We start from the raw sequence: 26,777 nt of genomic DNA on the forward strand, positions 1-26,777 counted from the left end.
TAATGTACACTGTATACACGGGCAATTAAACGCTGAAGCAGCCATTGGCTTTTTCCTGTTACCTTTCGTCGTTCCGCCGAATCCGCCCTAGGCGTTCTCCACTCCGACTCTCTCTCTATCTCTCTCATCCGGAACCCACCATTTCCGGATCTGACGCCACAACATGAGTCTCCGGCAACGCCCATCTCGGGCCCCTTCTGAATTCGAGCCCTACAATATCATCCCTATCCACAACCTCCTCGCCGACCACCCCTCCCTCCGGTTCCCGGAGGTCCGCGCCGTCACCACCGCGCTCCGAGCTGTTGGGGATCTCCGCAAGCCCCCTTACTGCCGATGGGAACCGCAAATGGACCTCCTCGACTGGCTCGCCATCTTCTTCGGCTTCCAGACCGACAATGTTCGGAACCAGCGCGAGCACCTGGTCCTCCATCTTGCCAACGCCCAGATGCGCCTTTCCCCTCCTCCCGACAACATCGACGCCCTCGACGCCTCCGTTCTGCGTAAGTTCCGCCGGAAACTCCTCCGCAATTATACCGCCTGGTGCTCCTACCTCGGCAAGAAATCCAACATCTGGATCTCCGACCGCACTCAGGCCGCCTCCGAACACCGCCGCGACCTCCTCTACGTCTCTCTCTACCTCCTCGTCTGGGGCGAGTCCGCCAATCTACGCTTTGTCCCCGAATGCATTTGCTTTATTTTCCATAACATGGCCATGGAACTGAACAAGATTCTGGAGGGTTACATAGACGAGAACACGGGTCAACCGGTGATGCCCTCGATTTCGGGCGAGAACGCGTTCTTGAACTGCGTTGTGAAACCGATATACGAGACGATTAGGACCGAGGTTGAGAGTAGTAAGAACGGAACTGCGCCGCACAGTGTGTGGCGCAACTACGATGATATCAACGAGTATTTTTGGAGTAAAAGGTGTTTTCAGAAGCTCCAGTGGCCGATCAAGTTAGATAGTACTTTTTTCGTGACTACTGGTAGAGCGGGGAGACATGTGGGGAAGACCGGCTTCGTGGAGCAGAGGTCGTTTTGGAACTTGTTTAGGAGTTTCGATAGGTTATGGGTGATGCTGGTGTTGTTTTTGCAGGCGGCTATTATTGTTGCATGGGAGGGGAAGGATTATCCATGGCAGGCATGGAAGAGCAGGTATGTGCAGGTGCGTGTTTTGACTGTGTTTTTCACGTGGAGTGGGTTGAGGTTCTTGAAGTCCTTGTTGGACGCCGGGATGCAGTATAATTTGGTCTCAAGGGAGACGTTGGGGCTTGGGGTGAGGATGGTGATGAAGAGCGTGGTTGCTGCCACTTGGATTCTGGTTTTCGGGGTGTTTTATGGCAGGATATGGTCGCAGAAGAACGCTGATAGGAGGTGGTCCCCTGAGGCAGATAGAAGGGTGGTGACTTTTCTTGAGGTGGCGCTGGTTTTCGTGTTGCCGGAGCTTCTGGCAGTGGCACTGTTTATAATTCCGTGGATCAGGAATTTTCTTGAGGAGACAAACTGGAGGATCTTTTATATGTTGTCATGGTGGTTTCAGAGCAGGACTTTTGTGGGTCGTGGGTTGACGGAGGGTCTCGTGGATAACATCAAGTACACTTTGTTCTGGGTTTTAGTGCTTGCTACGAAATTTTGTTTTAGTTACTTTTTGCAGATTAAACCGATGATTGCCCCATCAAAAGTAATTTTGAAAGAAACCGTGCATTATCAATGGTATCAGCTGTTCAAAAACAGTAACAGATTAGCAGTTGTGCTATTGTGGCTCCCTGTTATTTTGATTTACTTAATGGATATTCAGATTTGGTACTCAATCTACTCGTCTCTTGTTGGGGCAGCAGTGGGGTTGTTTCAGCACTTAGGTGAGATTCGAAATATTGAACAATTGAGGCTGAGGTTCCAGTTCTTTGCAAGTGCCATTCAATTCAATCTCATGCCAGAGGAGCAGCTGTTAAATTCAAGGGGGATGAGGAATAAGTTTAAGGATGCCATCCATCGGTTGAAACTGAGATATGGGCTTGGTCGACATAGGAAGCTTGAATCCAACCAGGTTGAGGCAAATAAGTTTGCTTTGATATGGAATGAAATCATTTCGATATTCAGGGAAGAAGATATCATCTCTGACCATGAGCATGAGCTGTTAGAGCTGCCCCAGAATTCTTGGAATGTCAGGGTCATCCGCTGGCCTTGTTTCCTTCTCTGTAATGAACTGCTGCTTGCACTCAGTCAGGCGAAAGAGTTAGTAGATGCTCCTGATAAGTGGATCTGGTATAAGATAAGAAAGAATGAGTACAGGCGTTGTGCTGTGATTGAAGCTTATGACTCTATCAGGCACTTGTTGCTTGAGATTATCAAAATAAACACTGAAGAGCATTCCATCATGACCATATTCTTTCAAGAGATCGATCACTCTATTCAGATTGAGAGGTTTACTAAGACATTTAATATGACCGTACTACCCCAGCTTCATGCCCAGTTGATCAAACTTGTTCAGCTATTGAACAAGCCTAAGAAAGATCCTAGCCAGGTGGTGAATATACTGCAGGCCGTATATGAGATTGCTAAACGGGATCTTTTCAAGGAGAAGAAGAGCATTGAACAGCTGAGGGAGGATGGTTTGGCTCCCCGTAGTCCCGCTTCCACTCAGGGGCTGCTTTTTGAGAATGCTGTCAACTTGCCTGATCCCAGTAACGAGACTTTCTATCGGCAGGTTCGGCGGTTGCACACAATTCTTACCTCTCGGGACTCTATGCACAATATCCCAGTAAATCTTGAGGCAAGACGCCGAATTGCCTTCTTCAGTAACTCCCTTTTCATGAACATACCCCATGCACCCCAAGTTGAGAAAATGATGGCCTTCAGTGTTCTGACTCCTTACTACAGTGAAGAAGTACTCTTTGGTAAAGAACAACTTAGAATGGAGAATGAAGATGGGGTTTCTATCATGTACTATTTGCAAACAATTTATGCTGATGAGTGGACAAATTTTATAGAGAGGATGCGCCGAGAAGGAATGGTGAAAGAGGAAGAATTATGGACAACGAGGCTAAGGGATCTTAGGCTTTGGGCATCATACAGGGGTCAGACACTTGCCCGCACTGTAAGGGGAATGATGTATTACTATCGGGCCCTTAAGATGCTGGCATTTCTAGATTCTGCCTCAGAGATGGACATCCGGGAAGGATCACGAGAACTTGGTTCAATGAGGCGAGATGATTTGGAAGGTTACAGCTCGGAAAGGTCACTTTCCTCCAGGAGTTTGGGTAGAACAAGCAGTTCAGTCAATTTGTTATTTAAAGGACACGAGTATGGGACTGCTTTGATGAAGTTCACTTACGTGGTTGCCTGCCAGATATATGGGACTCAAAAAGCAAAAAAGGATCCTCATGCTGACGAAATCTTGTCTCTTATGAAAGACAACGAGGCCCTTCGAGTTGCCTATGTCGATGAGGTTTCCACTGGGAGGGACGGGAAGGACTACTACTCTGTCCTTGTGAAGTACGATCACCAATTGCAGAAGGAAGTGGAAATCTACCGCATAAAGTTGCCTGGTCCCTTAAAGCTTGGAGAGGGAAAGCCGGAGAATCAAAATCATGCCATCATCTTCACCCGAGGTGATGCTGTTCAGACTATTGATATGAATCAAGACAACTATTTTGAGGAGGCACTCAAAATGCGTAATCTGTTGGAAGAATTCAGGCACAATTATGGCATCCGGAAGCCTACCATATTGGGAGTTAGGGAGCACATTTTTACTGGTTCCGTTTCATCACTTGCTTGGTTTATGTCAGCTCAGGAAACGAGTTTTGTCACTTTGGGACAGCGTGTTTTGGCAAACCCCTTGAAAGTTAGAATGCATTATGGCCATCCAGATGTTTTTGACAGGTTTTGGTTCTTGACTCGTGGTGGCATCAGTAAAGCTTCCAGAGTGATTAACATCAGTGAGGACATTTTCGCTGGCTTTAATTGCACGTTGCGTGGAGGCAATGTTACCCACCATGAATATATCCAGGTTGGCAAGGGAAGGGATGTTGGGTTGAATCAAGTATCCATGTTTGAGGCCAAGGTTTCTAGTGGAAATGGCGAGCAAGTTCTCAGCAGAGATGTCTACAGGTTGGGTCATAGGTTGGACTTCTTCAGGATGCTGTCATTCTTTTACACTACTGTGGGGTTCTTTTTCAACACAATGATGGTGATTCTTACTGTATATGCATTTCTGTGGGGACGACTCTATCTGGCTCTTAGTGGTTTTGAGGATTCTGTTTTGGCAGATGACACAAAGAGCAATAAAGCACTTGTTACAGTCCTGAACCAGCAGTTCATCATCCAACTTGGTCTGTTCACTGCCCTTCCAATGATAGTGGAGAACTCTCTTGAGCATGGGTTCCTGAGCGCTATTTGGGATTTCTTGACAATGCAGCTACAGCTGTCATCTGTCTTTTACACATTCTCTATGGGAACGCGTGCCCACTACTTTGGCCGGACTATTCTTCATGGTGGTGCAAAATATCGGGCCACTGGGCGTGGTTTTGTTGTGCAGCATAAAAGTTTTGCTGAGAATTATAGACTCTATGCTCGTAGCCATTTTGTGAAGGCCATTGAACTTGGGCTGATTCTGATAGTTTATGCATCACACAGTCCTGTAGCTGGAAATACATTTGTTTACATAGCCATGACCATCACAAGTTGGTTCCTTGTTGTCTCATGGATTATGACCCCATTTGTGTTTAATCCTTCTGGATTTGATTGGTTGAAGACTGTTTATGATTTTGATGACTTTATGAACTGGATTTGGTACTATGGCAGCGTGTTTGCAAAATCTGAACAGAGCTGGGAAAGATGGTGGTATGAGGAGCAGGATCATCTTAGGACGACTGGCTTGTGGGGAAAGATACTGGAAATTATCTTAGACCTTCGATTTTTCTTTTTCCAGTACGGGATAGTATACCAGTTAAATATTGCTGCCGGGAGTACCAGTATTGCTGTTTACTTGTTGTCTTGGATCTATGTGTTCGTGGCTTTTGGCATTTACGTGGTAATAGTATATGCTCGGGATAAATATGCAGCAAAAGAACACATTTACTATCGTCTAGTCCAGTTCCTTGTTATTATACTTGTGATAGTTGTGATAATTGCCCTGCTGGAATTCACTGAGTTCACATTTATTGATATTTTCACTAGTTTGTTGGCATTCATCCCCACAGGGTGGGGCATGATATTGATTGCCCAAGTATTCCGGCCCCTTTTGCAGCACACTATACTTTGGGACTCTGTTGTTTCTGTGGCCCGACTATATGATATAATTTTTGGAGTCATTGTCATGGTTCCTGTGGCATTACTGTCATGGTTGCCTGGTTTTCAGTCAATGCAGACAAGAATTCTTTTCAATGAAGCATTTAGTAGGGGACTCCGCATTTTCCAGATTGTAACAGGAAAAAAATCTAAAGTTGATTCATGATTTGAGGTAATTTCCTTCATCTATTTGCAGGACGACTTTCTGAGATTTCCAACATTTATTTATTTATTTTTATTAAACTTTTGCTTATTCATAAGACTTCAATTAACAATGGAATCTTGACAAGCTGCTAAGGTTAAGCTTCTGCATCATGCAATTGAAAAATGTTCCATTCTTTTCTTTTTTTCAAATTTTGAAAATGGGAGGCAGGTAATTTTCTAAAGACTTGATTAGTTGCTCTTCTTTTATTGGTAGGATGTATGACCATAAGTGCATCGTGCGCTTTATCAATTACCTATGCTGTGTTGTATCCGACACAGGTACCTATTCTGGTTGTATTATACATTTCATGTTAGAGTTGTCATTTACCTATTTAAATTCTCACCGTGTCATATGGTGTTGAATGGTCAACTTTCTCTTGAAAGTTTTGAGAACCGTTATTCCACTACAAGAAAAGTTCAGAAGTGGTTAGTCTTCAATGAATCAAAGATGAATCAAGGTTCAGAAACGTTCATTTATTTTATACCTAAAAAAAAGTGATACAAAAAATATTTGAATATCCAACTGCGGCTAGAAATCCGCATGTTCAGGTGCCTGTTATGATGTTTATTACCCATTATTCTATTATCTAATTCTATTTGTTTCTTTGGTAAAATCAATTTTATTCGGCATAAGCTATGTATCTTTTCTAGTTTGTTCTTTTTGTAGACTGGTATTTTGTAATCAATAAATTTGGTGTTAGTATGATGTAATGGGTTATGTTGGTGATCTGGAAGGATGAAACTGCCATGTCATGAACCTCTCTGCCGCTTGGTTAACTTTTTCATTCCAAATCTATGTTACCAAATTTGTAAGAGCATCTAAGTTCGTAGATTCTTACAATGAGGTCATCATCTTCAAGGATGGTCAAAATAATAGTGGAAATTTCGAAAATAATAGTATGGGAAATATTGAGTACAGTGCAGATTTAATGAGGACATTTTATTTTTTTGTTGAAGTACTTCAGCTTCCTTTTTTGTTTTTAAATCTTTTACAATTGTATAAATACCAGATTGCATAGCTTATTGGGTCTGATTTCAAGGTTCTATTCCATTGTTCCAAAATGGTCAAACTTTAACTTTGTGTCTTCCTAGTATGTAATATAGGTCAGTGGCCAAATGGCTCATTAAATATGTGGTTCTATAATAGAATCAAAGCAATGTGTGGTTTACTATTACGAACAATAAAAGTCTATTTTGCTCGATAGAAGAAAAAAAAGGAGAGAGATCAAGAACAACATACGTAAAAAAATTCATGAAAAAACAATACCTAACAAAGTCCCGGATATAATGTGATTATTTCTATATTGGCATTGATATTTTCTGGTCAGTAGTGGATGAACACTTGAGTTTTTGTTGCTTTTGGCGTTCAGATGATTTCTCAGTTATTGCATATAGAAGTTCTCATAGACTCTTATTATGTCTTTGAATATAGAAGTTCTTGCATATAGAATGTCTCATTTGTTATCACTATGATCAATAAACTAGCACGTTTAGGCATTGCTCTTGTATATGTCCTGAATACTTGGGCTCTTGCCTATTCCTATGATCAATAAAATTTTGTTTACTGATAAAAAAAATAAAGTCTCACGTTATTGTTTATTTTTTTGGCATGCCCACTTGTTTGTTTTTCTTTCTTTGCCAAGTAAAATATCATTCTTTTGATCAGTTGCCAAGTAAAATATCATTATCAAAGAGCTTACATATATGTTCTTTATGGGGTGTCGAAAACCTCATGATTGAAATGTCATAGAATGTATTAATAGTTTTGTATTCGAGAATCAAATTTGACTAGATACTCAACATAAGATAAGTAAGTGGAGAATATAAAGAAATGAATGGAACAAGGGATTCTGGGAGGGTGTTTTATTCGTCTTACCAGCCTTCAACACAATAACATAAGAAATCCTTTTCCATAGCCCTTTCTTGCGTCGAAATAATAATGTAATGTCTTGTGTTGAAATAATAATTGCTTTTTTATCCCCTTTTTCAAAGATCCTATTTTATATTTAGTTTCAAAATTTTCCAGGTCCTCATCCCATTTTACAATATGCTATGTATATCAGGTCCCTTCATGCATCCACAAGTGCTCTCTGTTGCTGCCCATTTTGCCACCTCATATGCCTGGGAATTTGCTGTTCTAGGTATCCAATTGATCTGCCAATCAGTCTTGCTCCTGAGGTCCCAAACTCAAATAGAAAGTTATGCACTAGAAGTGATCAACTCAATTACTGAGAACAATCCACATGAAAATGGGAGACTGATTGGCCGCATTAAATCAGCTTCATAGGATATAAAGGATTTGACCTTTTACACCCCAAAAATTTTGAATTACGCCCTTATGGTCCTGGCAAGCTTGCAACCATAGAGTGATTCGACCTCACAGCGGCATCAAAATTCATTTTCCATGTCCCTTTTGTGACTTTTTCTCATTCCAAGCCATTGCCAAAGCACCCAGCTTCTTCTCGTTGTGTGCCACCATCTTTCAGTTGTACCAGATTGCATCCATAATAACGAGCCTCTTTTTCTTGCATCTTCATAAAATCGTCCTTAACTCTATTAGTTTATAAGTTCCTGTGGAGTTTGATTTACTTATCAGTTATGTTCTATATGATGCGGATGTGAAACCCCAACCAGAAGTATACTTTCCTTATCAGTTATGTTCTATATGATGCGGATGTGAAACCCCAACCAGAAGTATACTTTCCATGTAAACGTTTTTTTCTTTTGAGAAAATGGCTACGCTAACTTCAATTATATATGATGTGTATTGTATGTTTTCACTTTTTTATTTTTATTTTTGTAAGCACAGAAAGTTTTCACCCGTTTCTGAGATTGTTGCCCCATGCTTTGCAGGTCTGGTTTGTGAGGTGGTGTAAAGGAACGGGAGAAGTTGAGGGGCAGGATCTTTTTTATTATATATCTGCTTCGTGGAGGTTCTTTTGTGTATGTCTGTTTAGATTCCATTATGTTCCATTCCTGCAGCAGGGAGGTAAAGGACGATTTAGACTTTCTTATTCTTCATCAATGCTTGATATTTCCTCCCTTTCTGATGTAATTGTGAAAAATGTTCTCATCTTTCACTCATATTTGGTAGGGGAGCTCTTGGATATTGTGCTTTTACTTCCCACTTTTTCTTCAAAAGTTAGAGCTCTTCGCATAGTGTATGCACTCTGCACCGGGTAAAGAGCCTAGTTTAGTAGTTTGCTCAGGTAAGAATATTTGTTATTCTTTTGTCAGAAATTGAGCTTGTATATGCTTGTTCATACTTTTACGCCTTGCTTTCTTGTTCCGGCTATAACACCAATCATGCTTATTCAGGTCAGATTTTCTACAATGTTTTACCCAAATTTTATAATTCAGATAGAGATGGACACAATATAGATCCGTTTAGAGCAGTAATCAAGCTTATTAACCGAGTCAAGATGAATTTAGAGCTGTCAGAGCTCGATTCAGCTCATAATGGTATAGCTCGAGCCGTTTTTATAGACTTTGCTTGAGTTTAGATGGCTTGGTTTAGCTCAAGCCATCGACCACAGTGCTTTAGTTGAGTCTTGAAATTTTTAACACGGGAAATGATTAGTCTAAGTTTCAAATAGACAAGTCTTATATAAGTCATTGTGAAAAAATAGGCCCCATTTTAAAAAAGTGTAAAAAAACTATTCTTTATTAGTAGGACTCACTTTTTTACAAAGGGTTTTGAATGAGACTTCTTCTCTATTTGAGACTTGTACTTAATATTATTCATTGAAAAAATAAAATTTAATTGGTAATTTTGCTTCGCAAAAGGCAAGAAGATAATACGAAATATATAATAAAAATAAATTGAAATATAATTTTATCAACATTTAAAGTTAAAAAAAGGCATTGTGTTAGGCTTAAGTGGTAAAGGACTTGGGTTTGAGGTTATGCCTTTTCAGGTCTAAGGTTCAAATTTTTTGTGTAAATAATCTCAAGGGCTATATGATTGAGAGATTTTTCCTTGAATTATTTGAGGTATACTTGTGGGAAAGTCTGCCGAGGGCTTGTGCATTCTTAGGATTAGTCGGGATGTTGTTTTCGGACATCCTATGCCAATTAAAAAAAGTAAGAAAAAGCCTGGATGTGTTGGCTCAATTGGTAAAAGTGTTCGATTTGGCACTGAGAATTTTCAGAAGAGAATTTTGAATTTTAAGATGAAATAATATATTTTAATATTATTATTGTTTTGAGATTTGAAAAAGTTAAGAAAAAGTTAAATCATTTATTATATTTAATACGAGGATTTAAAAAAATTGTAACGATAATATAAGAATTTTGTGTTTAAGATGAGCATTTAATTATATATTGGTGGCATGTTTTCTCTAGGTTGAGGCTTGTTGCAAAAAATTTCTAGGGCCATTAGATTGGGAGAATCCTGTATTGAATTTTCTAAAGTATACTTGCAAGAAATTGATTGTCGAGGGTTTGTGCCATAGTTTTCAATTTTGTTCTGTTTCAGCCATTTTGATTGGAATTTTCCATTATGTGTAGTACCCAGTACACCATCTCTTTGTTTTATTCCATTCCAAATTTTGGCCATTTTGTTCCGAATGATATAAATGTCAGTTTAGTAATTTTTTTGAGTTTGGATGGCTTTTTGTAAATTTTAAATTTAGATTGTATTTAATTAATGTTAAAATCTAAAAGGTATTTACATAATTTTATTTTATTTTGTAACTTTAAATATGTCTCCTAATTCTCAATTTTTTTTAAATATCATTATTTTAAATCCTCTCTCTCTCTCTCTCTCTCTCTCTGGTGTCGTAACTCAAATTTGTGATTTTTTTAATACTATATTTTGACACTAATATCTGTATTTTTTTTTTAATTTTTTCAACATATATTCATTTTATAAATCGTCAATTCTTCTATATATACACATATACATGATGCATACTTAAATATATATATATATATATATTCTATTAGTTATTAGTTTATATATACATAATACTATATATATATAGTACATCGAAACGCACTGGTGCCCTTTTATTAGTTAGAACTTTGTTCTAGCCATGCGAGACCAATAAAAAAAAGTCTCATATTTAAACTAGTCACTTTAGGTTTAAGTGGTAAAGGTCTTAGGTTCGAAGGTATACTTCCCTCAAACCCTCAAGTTTAAGGTTTGAATTTCATTGGATATAAACAATCTTTAGAAGCTATTGGGATTTTTTTTTCTTGAATTATCTAATATGTTCTTAGGACTATTCTCATCACCCGACTTGACCCGAAAACTACTCTTCCGACGTGACATACCGTTTGGCCGATTAACAAATTACCCAACCTGAAAGTTCTTTTAGAAGAAATGGTATTTTGACCCCATTTCTTTTGTTTTTGGACTCATGACTACCTCTCCATTTATAAAATAATGAAAGAGATCATTTCTAGCAATTTTGATCAAAAGGGTAAAGTCCTAGATGTAATTCACAACAGCTTTGTTGGGTACAATTATTGCTGTGCAAACAAGATGTAATCGGGAGACGCGGTGCAATTTAATGGAAAAAAACCAAAAAAAATAAAAATAAAAAAGTAATCAAGGGATGTGGCACAATTTAATAAAAAAAACAAAAGAAATAAAATAATCAAGCCATAGATTTTTTTTTTTTAAAAAGAACCTGGTGGGTTTCGTTGTTCCAGTAATCAAGCTTCAAAGCATCCATGGAAATGAAAGCAAGAAAAACACCTCTAAGAACATCGGAAAGGCCAAGAGAGAACTTGGTGGGTTTTGCCATTCCAATAATGGTATTTCTTAAGAGTATCGGAACTGTCCAGTAAATTTGGCTCCAGTAATGGCGAAACCCACCAAGAAAGGCCAGTTCCGATTCCACTCTCTCATGACATTTTTTCAAACGCATTCGGTACTTTCATATTTCTATGTGGTTATCATCATCTGTTTGTATTTCTCGCTAGTCAGATTACAATCTAACCAGACTGACTCTTAGAAGGAAGGAATTTAACAACTTCATTGAACGAGGAAGGGGGGAGTGGCTATGGTTTTGTGGGTTTGTGGAGAAGATGAAGAATTCTAAAGCTGAGAATGAGACTATGAAGGGAGATGAAATCACAGACCTAGAATACGAAAGAGAACAAGGAGCATACGAAGTGGAAAACCAGAGCTTGCTCACATGGTAGAAGAAGATAAGAAGACAAAGCTGTAAAGCCGATGCAAAGACGTAGGACTCTGTTTGAAAGATGCGACGAAGATGCAAACCCTAAGCTATGAATAGGAAGGACTTTGTATTGGAGGGAGGCTTTGAAGGACTTCATATTACTTTATGGGAAGACGAAGGGACGAAGGGCAACGTTGGGAGGGATGACTTCATATTACTCTGTCGTTTTGATATATTATGGAAACGCAACGTTTCCATTTTTCCACACTGGTAGTCCCGACTCCTCAGTGTTTACGTTGGGTGCTTGTATTCAGCATTTTTCAATTCACAATCTCGTGATAACGTGCAATATTTGCAGCAAATGGAAATCTCAAATAATACTCGGAGACTACCTAAATGGCAAAGCACTTGGAAACTTTCGTCAAAGTATTAATAGATAATGTTCTGTTTTCACACTGGTCTCTCAAAACGCCCAAATCGTAAGAAGCCTTTTTTTTTTCTTTTTTTCCACATCTCCTTCATTTTCTACTTTCTTAATTCTTTTCACCTGAACCATATCAATCATTGATTGGCAAAGTGGGAATATTGGTGGGTCGATGGACGAAATGCAGAGACAACGTTGTAAATAAGGAGATAGTTCTTGACCTTGTGAGAGAGATAAGATGACGCTGGGTCTGAAGCAATACAAAGGAATGGGTTGCTCGTACCGAAGATCCTCAAGGAGACGATGCCGTTGATCCTCTTGAAATTTATGATATCTTTTTTTCTTTCTCTCACTTTTTCTTACTGGTTTTTATTTTGGGTTTTTCCATTTATTAGTTGAGCTCAAGGTATTGGAATCGATTCTTCGAATTTTTTATATATAAAGAAAAATTTGGAATCTTTTACTCCGATTAGTAAATTTCGTGAGGGATATAAGAGATCCAAAGCATCCATACTCCTTAGAATAGCTCAATGTTCTTTTGGAGGAATCGATCACTGTCGATGAGAAGAGAAGCTCAGTCGAACTGTGTAAGCATTTCTCTGAGTTCCAATTTCATTTTTTGATGGCAGAAATCAATTTCGGGTACAAGCATGTATCAGGTATTCCCCGATTAAAAATCAAATGGGTTTTGGTTATCACTAGTTCTGTTTTTCAGCTAAACGGCTTGGGTTTTCTCAGGTCGAAAATTCGGTCGGGTCAGGTGGCTGGTTTTTTTTGTACAGCCCTATGTGTACTTACAAAAAACTCTTTCTCAAGAGCTTGCGCACCCCATAATTAGACAAAATGCTATTTTTGAATACTTGTGCCAATAAAGTAGTCCTTGTGTTTTGCCTCTTAAGACAAATTAATCTAAAAAGTTTTAGATGTTATCAATTTTCATGCTATCAATTTTTATCAAATTAATCCTTTTTTTTCCTGATAAGTAAGAAATTTTTTAATAAACGTGATTAATAGCCTAAATACACAGAAGTGTACATAGAGAGACACCTAATTACTAACCTTAAAAAACATTAAAAAAGTCATTAAAACTATCCTATCCAAAACAATAGTTGAAGCCCAAAGGAACAAAGTATGATAAAAGAAAGCTCTAATATCTTCTATCGAACGTTCTTCATTTTCAAAATAATGCCCGTTCCTCTCATTTCAAATGCACCACATAAGACAAAGAGGGACTATCTTCCAAATGGTTGCTATTTGACAATTTGCTAGAAGCCCTCTCCATCATGCAAGGAGGTCCACTCTATTGGGTATCACCCAAGCAAAACCCACCTTAGCAAATACCATATCCCACAAAAACCCACTCTATTCGTGTTATACTTGGCTGTTTCCTTTTCAAAACAAGTCTTAAGCATTGTCAGTCTTTGTCAAACTCAAAGCATATGTTGAACTGCAATTCCATAGTAAAATCAATCAACTTCAAATAGATTGGGGTGGGGAGTTCAGGTCCTTCACTGAGCTTCTCTCCACCTCGGGCATTAATCACAAAATTACTTGCCCTCACACTCATATTCAAAACGGCATTGTGGAGAGAAAATACAGACATATTGTTGATTCTGGGTTAGCTCTCTTAGCACATTCTTTTGCTCCTTTTCATCTTTGGCCTTATGCATTCCAACATGCAGTTCGCATCATCAATATGCAATTTGCACCATCAATATGCACCATCTCCTTCTTTGAACCATCGGTCTCCGTTCTTTCTTTTACACAACAAGGAACAATATATTAAAAATCTTCTTGTGTTTGGTTCGGCTTGCTGGCCATTAACCAGGCATTTAACCGTCACAAGTTTGACTACAGTTTTCTTGAGTGCTTGTACCTTGGTTCAAGTCCAACTCACAAAGGCTCAATTTGCTACCATATACCTACACACCGTGTTTATGTTTCTAAAGACATCAAGTTTAATGAGCATCATTTTCCTTTTGCTCATTCCACTAAGCTCACTTCCTTTCCTGAATCATCTCAAGTTCCACTCCCCCTTATTAACTAAAACATGGACTAACTAAATTCCTCACAATCTATTTTCGATCTCATTCCTTCTTCATGTCCTCCCTCTCCTTCCTGCCCAAGCTGTTCTCCAACTAACTCTTCCACATGCCATGTTCAACAGCCTGTACGTTCCATATTGACCTACTCGCAAATTGGTTCAGCTCACCCATTGCAGTTCACTGATGGCACCATCACCTGGTCCCCACCCCATGCCCATCTCTCCCCCACTCTTGAAAGCCCCTCCTACTTCTTTGTTGCTCAAAAGTTTCCAGAATGGCAACATGCAATGTTTACTGAAGTTAATGCTCTTCTAAAAAATGACACTTGGTCCCTTGTGTCAGCACATGAACCACTCAATCTTATCTCTTATAATTGAGTTTTTTGAACTAGGTATCTTGCAGATGGTACAATTGAGAGCAGGAAGGCTGGTTTGGTAGCTCGCGGTTTCCTACAATAATCAGGGATTAATTATGATAAAACCTTTAGCCCTGTAATCAAGGCGACAACCATTTGACTAGTCTTAGCACTTGCAGTTACAAACAAATGGCCAATTCATCAGTATGATGTCTAGAATGCCTTCCTTCACAATCCACTCACTGAGGCAGTATACATGGCCCAACCTCTAGGATTTGCTCATCCACAATTTCCCAACCATGTGTGAAAGCTTCGCAAAGTAATTTACAGACTTAAACGGTTCCCTCGAGCCTGGTATTCTCGTCTTAGTGAAAAGCTTCTTGATCTTGTGTTCACAATTTCTACTGTTGATGCCTTGCTATTTGTTTGTAAATCTGGCCAAACTGCACTATATGTTCTTGTCTACGTTGATGACTTATTAGTTACTGGTCCAAATATGCATCTTATAACTCAGTTATTGCATGCACTTTGCACAGAGTTTTCTATAACTGACCTTGGTCAGTTGCACTTCTTTTCGGGCATCAAAGCCACCTACACTCCAGAAGGTTTGCTACTAACCTAAAAGAAATACATTGAAGATCTCCTTCAACTCATCAACATGCAATCCGCTAAACCCGTGAAGACTCCCATGGCCACTTCGAAAAAACTTAGCCTGGATGATGGTAGTCCATTTGAAGATCCATCTTTGTACCGAAGCATGGTGGGATCCTTGCAATACCTCTCCTTTACACGGCCTGACCTTGCATTTGCTATAAGCAAATTGTGTCAATACATGCATTCACCTTAGGTCCCCCATTGGCAAGCTTTAAAGAGGATACTCCGATACCTAAAAAACACAGCTAATCTCGATCTAGTCTTCTCCAAATCCTCCTCACATAACCTCAATGCATTCTCGGATGTTGATTGGGCAGCCTGCCTTGATAATCGAAGGTCTACCAGTGCATATCTTATCTGCTCTGGATCCAATCCAAGAAGCAGCATAGAATTGTAAGGTCCTCAATAGAAGCTGAGTTCAAGGCAATTTCAAATGCTATAGCAGAAATTATCTGGATACAACATTTATGCAAAGACCTTGGCATCACATTGAGCTCACCTCCCAAACTCCATTGTGATAATCTTGGAGCTATGCATCTTTCATCGAATCTCGTCTTTCATGCACGAACCAAACATGTGGAAATCAATTTCCACTTTGTGAGGAGTCGGGTTCTAAACAAGTCACTTGCTGTTGCATTTATTTCTGGGCAAGACCAATTAGTTGATGTACTCACCAAGCCATTATCTGTTGCAAGATTTTATCTCCTATGTTCAATTCTATGCTTGTGTCAATTGCCGCTTGACTTGAGGGTGCTTGTCAAAGCATTAAGCAATACTCATGCATGCAATTCTAAAATACATGCATGAAATTCTAAAATACATGCATGCAAGATTGATACAACAAAACCACCATCATGAAACGCTGACGCTGCTATAGCTGTTGCAGATTCTGCATGCACCATTATGCAGGCGCACTCACTACAACCTGTCAGAGCAGTCTCCACAAATCATCCATTGTAGCTCACGCATCACTCATGTACTAGCTATACATTCTTCTAGGATAAGTATATGCTTTCATTTCTTGTATATAAAGGAGGCACGACCTTAGTATAATAGACATCTTGAAAATATAATACAATACCATTTTCATCATTGTAGAATGAATTCTTTGCTCTAATGGGAATTTTTTTTATTTTTTTATTTTTTTTATTTTATTTTTATAACAACATAATCATCTTCATTGTAATAAAATCATCATAAAGAGTTACAACTTGGCTTCATCCCCAACAATTTGGGACACACACTCTCACCAAACTGTTAAACTCTCTACATACCATGCATATTTTTCCATACCATTAGCTGTTGCATTAAGAACTCTACTGACATGTTGAACTCGCACCTTAGGCATCTGTTACAATAGTTCATGGATAGAGAAAATCAGATTACCTAAGGGAGAGATGGATTCCTCTTCTGCTATGATAACATTAACACTCAACAAGGAATTAGACTCCACAATTAGATCACTAATACCCATAGGAACACACAATTGGAGGCCTCTCAAAATGGCAAATAATTCAATTTCCATTGGATTTGAAATCTCTGGTTCTTTGCTGCAAGCTGCCATGATAACACAGCCTTTCTCATCTCTCAACATGACTCCAACTCCTGACCTGCTTAACTCATTGAATATTGCTTCATCTGTATTAAGTTTAAGAACACCTATAGGAGGAGGTCTCTAGCCAAAACTCCCTATCACCTTCTACTGACAAATAGCTTGAACAGCTTGGGAATCCTTCAGCATAGAGAAAGCAAAGTCTATATCTTGTTGTGGATGCTGAATGTGTCCCTCATACAGAAACTGATTCCTTCTATGCTAGTAAGACCAAGCAATTAGAAAGAATCTCTCAAGATCCCTAGTGTGCCCATCGTGTCTCACTTTTATTGCAAGCTCCATAAAGTGTTTAGGATCACCATCCAAATGCAGGTAGTTGAAAGCTTGCTTCCAATATGATAAAATCGATGAAAGTGTGCAGCCAAGTCTTATGGTGGTATGAGCTTTAAGAACCTACAAAGTTTCAATATGGCATTATTGGCTAAACTGGCCTGGTGAATTATGAATGAGATATCATCCCTTCTTTACAAAGTGTACAAATTAAGGTATTTTCCCAACTCTGATTTTCAGAATGCTCAATTGGGTCATGCACCTTCATATGCTTGGAAAGGGATTTGGTAGTCAAAAGGTCTGAAAGGTTGTAAGTGGCGTGTAGGCAATGGAAAATCTATAAATATATGGATAGATTTCTAGTTACCTAGTCAAAGACTTATTTCTATAGTTCATGATTAGGATAGAATGCAAAGTCACCAATTAGTTGCACAGCTCATTGATGAAGACACTAACTAATGGGATGCTGAGCTAGTAAAAAAGCATTATGGCACCTTGAGAAGCTGTTGATAGAGAAGATCAGCTTATTTGGCACCATGAGAAGATAGGTGTTTATACAGTGAAGAATGCTTACAAGTTTTTCTTGTCTTTGAAGAATCACAGTACATAAGGGGAATGCCCTAATTCTAAGTCCAAACATACTTTTTGGAAGCAATTGTGGAAGCTGCCTATTGCTAATAGAGTTAAATATTTTCTTGGAGAGCTTATAAGCAAGGGCTACCTATTATGAAAAATCTACTAGTAAGGAATGTGGTAGCAGAGGATACATGTAAATTCTATCAGGTGAGTGCGGAGGATACATGTCATGCACTTATTTAATCACATGCAAAAAAAGAAGATTGATTTTAACCTGCCTTAGATTCTCTAAGATTTCATTTTTAGGATCCAAAGTTCGTTTGCTTAATTTTAAACCTTGAGGGAATTGTACCTTAACAGGACTTTTTGTCACCTCAGGTTCCTTAATCCTCTTCAATCTCCTATAACTTATCAGTTGTTGGTATGTCTAAGGATTCACCACTTTGTGTCATAATGGCATTGACATCCTTCAAATTTTCTTGCACCATATGTTGACCTTGGGGTGTGGATTGAACTTGAGAAGGGAACTTGCCATGCTCATTCACACTCAAGTAGCTCATCATCTTGGATACATGACTCTTTATCTCATTGTTTTTTTCAACAACCTGCGTAATCAAATATTCAAACTTTTGATTAGTTTTACTTTATGCCTCAATAAAAGCATGCAAAGTGTCTTCTAAAAGGCTCTTAGAAGATGAAGGTGCATGACATGGTGCCGGATATGATCTAGGGGGTTGTACAAGTGTCTGAGTTTCAAAGTTCTAGCTAAAATTGGGGTGATTATGCCACCTCGGATTATAGGTATCAGAGAAAGGTGTAAAAGGCTTCTTGTACATACCTAAGGTATTACATTGTTTCTAATACATCTCTCTCATCTCAGGAAATGTGGGACACTCTTGGGCGAGGTGATCTACCCTGCCACACACAAAACATGGTCCAAAAGAGTCTGCAGGATTAGTCACGTCTGTTGGCTTTAAGTCCTTAGTCTTTAACACCTCTAACTGCCCAGTGAACATCTCAACCTTAGCCTTTAGGTTATCTTTTTCCCTGAGATGGTAAATTCCACAACCATTTGGGTTTTCTATAGGTTGTGACCTACTTGTGCTCTTAGTAGCACTAAGTCCAGTCTAAGTCTGAGCTTTTTTCAACAAGTTCATTGAGATATTTTATGGCCTCATCAGGATCTTACAGTAAGAACTCACCATTACATATCATCTCCACAAATTGGCACTCTCTGGATGTAACTCCCTCATAAAAATAGCTCACTAAGAGCCAATTCTCATACCCATGGTGAGGATACATATTCAACAACTTCTTAAATCTCTCACAAGACTAATACAATGCCTCACTGTCTTTTTGTGTAAAGGTAGAGATTTACATTTTTTAAAACATTGGTCTTATGTTGGGGAAAATATTTATTAACGAAGATCTAAGTTATCTCATTCTATGACCCAATAGATCGTAGTCTCAGTGAGTATAACTAACTCTTAGCTCTATTCCTCAAAAAGAAAGGAAAGAACTTAAGTTTCACAACGTCATCAGTTGCATTTTGACTATGAAAAAGTTGCGACTACTTCCTTAAACTCCCTAATGTGCACATATGGATTTTCATTTTCCAAGCCATGAAAAGTAGGGAGTAACTGTATCATCCCTGTTTTAAAATCCAGTTGGCGAGTATTAGTTGGAAACATGATGCATGATAGTGTGGCTATGTGTGTAGGGTGGAGGTAATCTTGAAGTGTCCTAATGGGTTGATCTCCATGTTCACTCATTTTCTTAGAATTAGAAGAATTATCAAACAAATGGTTAGAAAAATTAGACTTTGACTCTAACAAAGGTATACAAGCAAACCGACTCAAGGTGTCTCTATACTTGTGCATGCAAGGTAAAGAAAAATGGAATACTAAAAAAAAAACTACAAAAAGAAAAAGAAAATAAAATAAAGATGCAGAAAGCTAAAAGAAGGAACAAAGTTACTACATTTACAAACTGTTGAAAAAAAACTGTTTAGCAATTCTTCTGCTGTATCCTTGGCAATGACGCCAAAATTTGATTACACAAAAAAAATAATGTGGTAGTTGTAGCACAATTTTGGGGTATCGATTTTACAAAGAGACAAATGAAAAGAATAACAAAGGGAATGAAGAAACTAAAGAAAAATATTAAATGATTAATGGAAAACAAAAATTAATTTTAAATGTAAATTAAAGTGAAGTAAACTGACTAAAGAAAAAAGTACTCAAATTTGACGAATAGTAAAGTGTTGAGAATGCTTTGCACAAATTCGGTATTTTAATTACTCTGAATTCATTGAATAACTCAATTGGGAACTCAATTCCTAAAATTTCCAACCAACCAAATATAACCCTTTAAAAAATTATTCATAACTTTTAAAATACGTAAATTATTATCACTATTGAAAGAATTCAACGATGACAATATACTCAGAGAGCAATATTGCAGCAAAGATTTAAATCAATATATATAAATAATTGATCTAAATATAATCAAAGAACTAATCCATTCAATAGAAAAAGCATGACTAAATCCATAAACAGAATAAATTTTTTGATTATTCGGAGAATAAAACATCAACAATGAATTAAAAATGATAAAATAAGAGAGTTTTAGTAATTGAAAATCAAATATCTAAATTAAAAATACCATCTAATGTACAAGTTCATTTCTAACTTTACTTGAGAATTTAGTTTGTTTATTTATTCATTTTTTTTTACAGAAGAGCCAAGGATCACCTGTCCAACAGTGACCCCGTCCTAATTTTATTAAAAAACCCTTACTTATGGCGGAAGAAAATCATGGTTACAGACTGATACTTGGGCTTACAAAATAAGCGAAAAAGTCCAAAACCAAGTGTCATAAAAACCTAGGAGCCTCTAACTAGAAAGAAAACAAAACAACGAGAATAATACAAAACGCACCAGAGGAAAGAAAAACCACACCTGCAAAAAAGACATCAGCACAAGAGAAAACAAAACAATAAATTAAAAACTTACCAAACCAACATGACAAACAGAACTCCAAAATAGAGATGACGTTAGTTGCAGTGCAAAGAAGGGAAGCCCAATTTATCCAAGTGAATTAAGCCTCAAGGAATCCTAGACATATCCCCAATAATATTCCAATCCGTGTGAAGGCCAACTGCACCACTCCGAGCCAACTAGTCAGCAACTTTATTACCCTCTTTATAAACATGCCGAAGCATACAAACCATAGAGTCGGTAAATACAAGAATATCCTCCAAATACCACACATCACATCTCCTCCTATTCCACCACGAGATCACCACTTGAGAATCTAGTTCAATTTCCACCAAGTTAATCTCCAAATGTTTACAGGTTTTGAGACCCTGCAAGAGAGCTAACAACTCAACTCTATTATTCGAACCAAAACCGATATGAGAAGTAAAAGTATGAACCAGATGATCGCGATCATTTCTAATAATCCCACCCACCCCTGAAGGACCTGGGTTACCAAGACTACTGCCGTTTGTATTCAACTTGAACCACCCTTGAGTGGGTTTTTTCCAAGTCACAAGCTGAAAATGCAGTCTAACGGGAGCCAAAGCCAGAATGTGCAAGGCCTGCAAAATTTCCTAATCTTGCATGGGACAAGTTTTAACCTTATTCATATCTTGACATACAGAAACCATCAAGAGCTTAATAGCATGCCAAACTGAATTAAAAACTCAAAACGCCCCTCCATACAGCCGTACATCATCCGCGCTAAAGCTGCCAAGTAATAATAGAAGGAAGAAACCTCACCATGCGCCCCACTTGAGAAGAGGAAGAAGCACATCGAAACCAGGTTGTCACTGTCTCCATCCAAGTACGACCAAGAGGAAGACCAAAGATAGCACCACAATAATGCCATACCTTTGCAGCAAAAACCCCTTCAAATGGTACATGGTTTTGATCTTCATAATTACCTTCATCACAGCATTCGCAATGAGAAACTATTGGAATTCCAATTCGTCGAAGACGATCATCAACGCTCACAACCATATTCCAAGCTTTCCACATAGCAACCAAAATTTTAAGAGGAAGTGACTTATGCCACATCCAAGAATGCCATTCCATGCTTGAACCTCGTATACGAATACAATCCCAGGCCAATTTAGTATTGAAACTGCCACTCTCATGTTTCGTCCAAATCAACACATCAAAACCGCCTTACAACCGACCAAAACCTCAATAATGTCATCCACATTATTCTGACCCACTAAAGTAGTCAACAACTCCACATCCAACTATTAGACAATTTACAATCCTTAATTTTTAGCAATGGGTTTCCCACAAGGTGGAAATCATCAATTAACGGGCACTTATCCCTCCATTTGTCATACCAAAATAAAATGTTCCCATCCCTAACACGCCACTTGGAGTTATTGAGGATACCAGGAATACTTTTAACGATCATTTTCCAAAACCTCGTACCCTTTTTCATGTCAATGAGAGACCAAGGGCAAGACCCACATATTTTTCCTTAAAGAATCTAGCCTAGAAGGACTTACCTTGAATTAAATTCCACGCAAACCGCATGTGCAAGGCCTTTTGCATATCATCCAAGTTACGCTACCCCAAACCACATTCCTCAATTGGCTTACAAATATTGTCCCAAGCCACCTATTGTTTTTCCTTTACCATTCACCTCACCCCCCAAAAAAGTACTCATTAGTTGATTTAAGATTTTGATAATAGACTGGAGAACCTACAAAATAGCAAACAGATGTAAAGCCATGATAGAAAGTACATGCCGAAGAAGAATCAGACATCCCCCTGAGGAGAGGATCTTCATTTTCCAACCATTTTTTTTATTTCTAGACTTTATTCACCACGTCCTCCAAATGCACATGCTTGAGAATCCCCAAAACAATCGGAACCCCTAAATAATTAAAGGGGAAAGAACCTTTCGAGAACCCTGTCAACCTCTTGAGGGCTCGCTTACGGACCGAAGAGATTTTTTGAGAAAAAAACTTGGAAGTTTTATCTTTATTGATCATCTGACCTGACCAAGTTTCATACTTCTCAAAAACACATAAAAGTTCCCTAATAGAATTCTTACTACCATTCAGAAAAATCACAATGTCATCTGCATACATAAGATGAGAAATCTGAGGAGTTCCTTGAGCTTGGAAAAATTGACCAATCTTGTTTTCCACCACACTATGCTTCAAAAGTCTAGAAAAAACCTCTTGAAGAATAAGAAAAAGATAAGGAGAGAGGGAATCCCCTTGCCGAAGCCCACGACCACCACAGAATACCAAATATTGGAAATGCAAGCATGAATTAAATCACAGAAAAAGGGGGAGGGGGAGGGGAAGCCAAAACAACGAAGCACCTCCAACAAAAAATTCCAACCCACTCGATTGGTCAATAGAGCACTTACTTGAGAATTTAGTTACCCATAAATATAATGGACAAAAAAAAAATCCAGAGAAAAATAAAGTAAAAGGAGGCCATGGAAGTGATTTTCTCCTATATTCAAATATGCCTCTTGTGCTTCTCCTCTCCCTCAATTTCGGGCTAATGATATACTTATATAGGATAGGAAAGAAACCCTAATGTCTTCATAATTCCTGTATAAAAAAAGCCTAAATTTTTTGACTAATCTTGGTAGCCACGTACATACTTCAAGAGTTTGAATTTAGAAATTCTTATTAGATATATATTTATAGCCCTTTAAGAAAGCTGTCCAATGTATTAAGAATCACATCAATCCAATATGTAAGTAGAAAGTTATGATTAAAATACTAAAATATATCCATGCTATCTCCTAGTGAATTTCGGATTTGGATTTCTTGCAATTTCCTTTTGTGATTTTTTTTTTCAGGATCCAAATTTCTCTCAAACCCCATGAAAGTCCTCATTTAAATTTGATTGAGTTTTGACTTGCTCTTTTATAAACTATGAAGTTAAACATAAAAACCTGCTTAGGAGTTTTCCAAAGTTAATAGAAACTCAATTCAAGAATACACATTAAATTCTATTATTTCTCTTTACATATTAGCATTTTAATCCAATAATAAGATATTTGAAGTGCACTTCAACACTCATCAGGCCTGGAAGTGGCACGTATAAACAAAGACATATTTTTATATCAAAGCATTATGCCTTGGAGCTTCTAAGTGATGCAAGTTTACTTGCTTGTAAACCAGCACAAATTCCTATGGATCCCAATCTCAGATTAGTAAAGACAGATGACAACATTTGATCAGATGCTACAAGCTATAGGAGACTCATTGGAAGATTGTTTTACTTAACTGTCACTAGACCAGATTTAGCTTTTGCTGTGAACAATTTGAGCCAGTTTATGGATAAACCTACTGCTGTGCATTTAGATGTTGCCACAAAAAAAAAAAAAAAAAAAAAAGTACTGCATTATATAAAGAATACAGTAGGACAATGTGTATTTTTCTTTGCAAATTCTACATTACATCTAAAAGGTTTTTTGGATTCAGATTTGGACACATGTCCAAACACTAGAAGATCAATTACTAGAATTTGTATGTTCCTCGGAGACTCACTTATCTCCTGAAAATCTAAGAAGCAAACTACTGTATCACGATCATCTACAGAGGCTGAATATCGAGCTCTTACATCCCGTGCTTGTAAAATCACATGGCTGATTTCTTTACTTAAAGATCTTGGTGTGACACATTCTACTCCAACTGTGTTGTATTGTGACAGTAAGGTAGGCTTGCATATAGCAGCAAATCCAGTCTTCCATTAGAGAATCAAGCATATATAGATCGATTTCCATCTTATTAGAGAAAAGCTACGATTAGGCCTCATTCATAAACTGCATGTCTCTTTTCAACATCAAATAGCTGAATTTTCACCAAAGCTTTGCCACCTCAACAGTTCTGTTATCTACTTTTCAAGATGGGTGTTATGAACATTCATTCCCCATCTTGAGGGCGAGTGTTAGAGTTGTATAGTTTAGTTTTAATTAATTGTCATTAGTAATATCACACGTGTGACTAAACCAAGTATATATATTTAGTTGATCAGTAGTTTAGTTACTTTTTGTATAAAGAAAATAAGGTTATACACGGAAGTCCTTTTTTCCTCAGTTTCTAGATTTTCTCTTTTGTTCCTTTCTTCTCCGTTTTGTTTCTACAATTATTTTAGCCCAGAAAAGCTAAATAATTGTGGTTGACCATAATTTCTCTCTGAAACTTCGCCGAGCAGATGAGCTATTTTCGACCAATTACCTACAAATGAAAATCGCAATTCTAGTTAATTGCTGCGAGAAAACAGGGAAATTGCATTGATCTTGCTCCCCCGCAAATAGGCAAATTTATTGTAGAATGAACAGTGTAAAAATTTATCCCTTGTACTTCATTTTCGTGCCTATGCTTAACATGGAAGCTTAGGGATTATCAGTGGGGAACACGTGCAAGGTATGCGTCTAATTCCCCGAGTATAAAATGCGATCAATAACATAAAAATAAGTAGAATATTCTTCTCCCTCGAATTTTTTATTTTTGAAAATAATATGAAAAATATTTTTATTTTTGAAATAATAATATATATAAATATTATTTTTTAAAAAATTTCTTTTATAATGTTACTTCAATAATGTTATGGGATTAGTTTGGGTGATGGGAAAAAGGGTAAACGACCTCCTAGTGATTTGGGTCAATGACAACTCAAGATAACGGTTTGAGTCTCTAATTGAAGACCCTTTGGGCTGTGTAATAGGTCTATGGTTTGGTTTTTTCAACACACAATGCTATCATCGTAGTTCGACAAATTCCCAAGACAACGCCGTGAGTCTAGGACTCAAACTCACATCGTCCTTGTTAATTTCACAGATCCACTTATGTGGGTCTCTCATTCTCACGCTGTTGTGCATCTGGTTTGGTTGGCTTGATTTGTTGCTTGACTTGATTTCTGGATGGTTGGTTTGATTGGTTGAATCATCTAATTTACGTTGGATCGTCTAGTTTGATTTGGAGGACATTTTAATCCAATCATTATTTATAGTACAGGCATTTTAGGCCTAGTTTGTTTTTCATAAACATTTTTATCTCATCTCATCTAATAATTATAATTTTTTTTAAATTTATACACAAAATAAAATAAACAACTCAAAATTTTCAAATTTTAAAATAAAAATAATATTCTAACAATATTTTATTTAATTTTTAACTTTTATCTTAACTCATATTTCTAACAGTATTTTAGTCAACTTTTTAACAAAATGATACTTCAGTTTAATTTGGAATCCATGGTAGGGTCATTTTGATGTGATACATAGCAGAAGCATTTTAGTCCAACCTTAAGCCTATAGCATAGTTATTTTTAGTTAATCAACTGCAACAAAACATACATCACGGGCATAAACAAATGTTTTATCATAGAAACTGGATTTGGTCCCACTTCCCCTCTTCCCTGCCCGCGTGTACGGAAAGCTAATCAAGTCTGATTTGAGAGAGTCTTATGTTCAGTTTCTTTTTTCAAACTCTTTTAATGCTCTCTCAACTATTTCGAACACCCAAGGGCCCTCTGCTTCGTCCCATAGTCCCATATTGGGCTGTACTGATAGGCTCTGTCTCTTGCCTTCTGTTCCCACAATTATCCTCCTATATGTGGCCTTCGCATACATGTTTTTTCGGTTGCTCTTCTTTGTTTTACTAGGAAAAATAAATAAGTATTTGTGCAACTCCACAGCTACCATTGACAAGAGTCACTTCATAGGTCCCTAAAGTTTGCATCTTTATCTCTAGCCATTCACTCCTTGTCTTGGTCAAGCATGCCGGCCACGTGTTCAGATTGTCAAGTGTAAGCCTCTATGCATCCTCATGCTCTCCTGCCAAATCCGCAATTTCGAATTTCCTTTCATTACCTTCAGAGCTGTTCGTTTGCGGACCATCTCAAAACTCACTCTTGCCACCGCCATCTATTGGCCTGAACTTAACGTTCACCTCAATTTAGAATTTAGATTCTTATCGTAGAGCCCTCCTTAGGCACTCTATTTCTTGATTATATTTATTTCTATTTAGCTTTGAAATAGGATGAATTTGTTGGAACGAAAAAATATTATTCATTATCATTTTAACCGCAATTCTCACGTCATCCTCTAATATAGTATTAAATGATTGAAAATTTATTTATTATCATTTTCTTATTTTTCAATTAATTAATACCGCGTAAGAGAATGATAGTTAAGTATACGATACATAAAACTTTTA

The 26,777-nt window shown here is 37.7% G+C and overlaps 1 protein-coding gene and 1 non-coding gene across 9 annotated transcripts; both read left to right on the plus strand.

The window, feature by feature from the left end:
• Window positions 1–16,194, plus strand: LOC122307455 (callose synthase 12-like). 8 transcript variants are annotated; one of them, XR_006241761.1, is made up of 4 exons: window positions 1–5,461; window positions 5,708–5,772; window positions 7,557–7,634; window positions 8,347–8,815. XR_006241761.1 is itself a non-coding variant. In XM_043120347.1 (2 exons), exon 1 carries the CDS (start codon window positions 164–166, stop codon window positions 5,453–5,455), a length of 5,292 nt encoding a protein of 1,763 aa, XP_042976281.1. In that variant the 5' UTR covers window positions 2–163; the 3' UTR covers window positions 5,456–5,461; window positions 8,347–8,815. The 8 variants fall into 8 exon arrangements, 1 of the variants encoding a protein (XP_042976281.1); XR_006241759.1 differs by lacking the exons at window positions 5,708–5,772; window positions 7,557–7,634 and adding an exon at window positions 15,989–16,194 and having other exon boundaries at window positions 2–5,461; window positions 8,347–8,482; window positions 8,588–8,702; XR_006241760.1 differs by lacking the exons at window positions 5,708–5,772; window positions 7,557–7,634 and adding an exon at window positions 11,429–12,075 and having other exon boundaries at window positions 2–5,461; window positions 8,347–8,482; window positions 8,588–8,702.
• LOC122308644 lies at window positions 3,096–3,175 on the plus strand. Its single transcript, XR_006242163.1, has one exon. It is a non-coding gene; the product is annotated as a small nucleolar RNA J33 (small nucleolar RNA).
• Window positions 16,195–26,777: the final 10,583 nt, after the last annotated feature.

This window comes from Carya illinoinensis, chromosome 4 (assembly GCF_018687715.1).
Source record: "Carya illinoinensis cultivar Pawnee chromosome 4, C.illinoinensisPawnee_v1, whole genome shotgun sequence".
Lineage (NCBI taxonomy): Eukaryota > Viridiplantae > Streptophyta > Magnoliopsida > Fagales > Juglandaceae > Carya > Carya illinoinensis.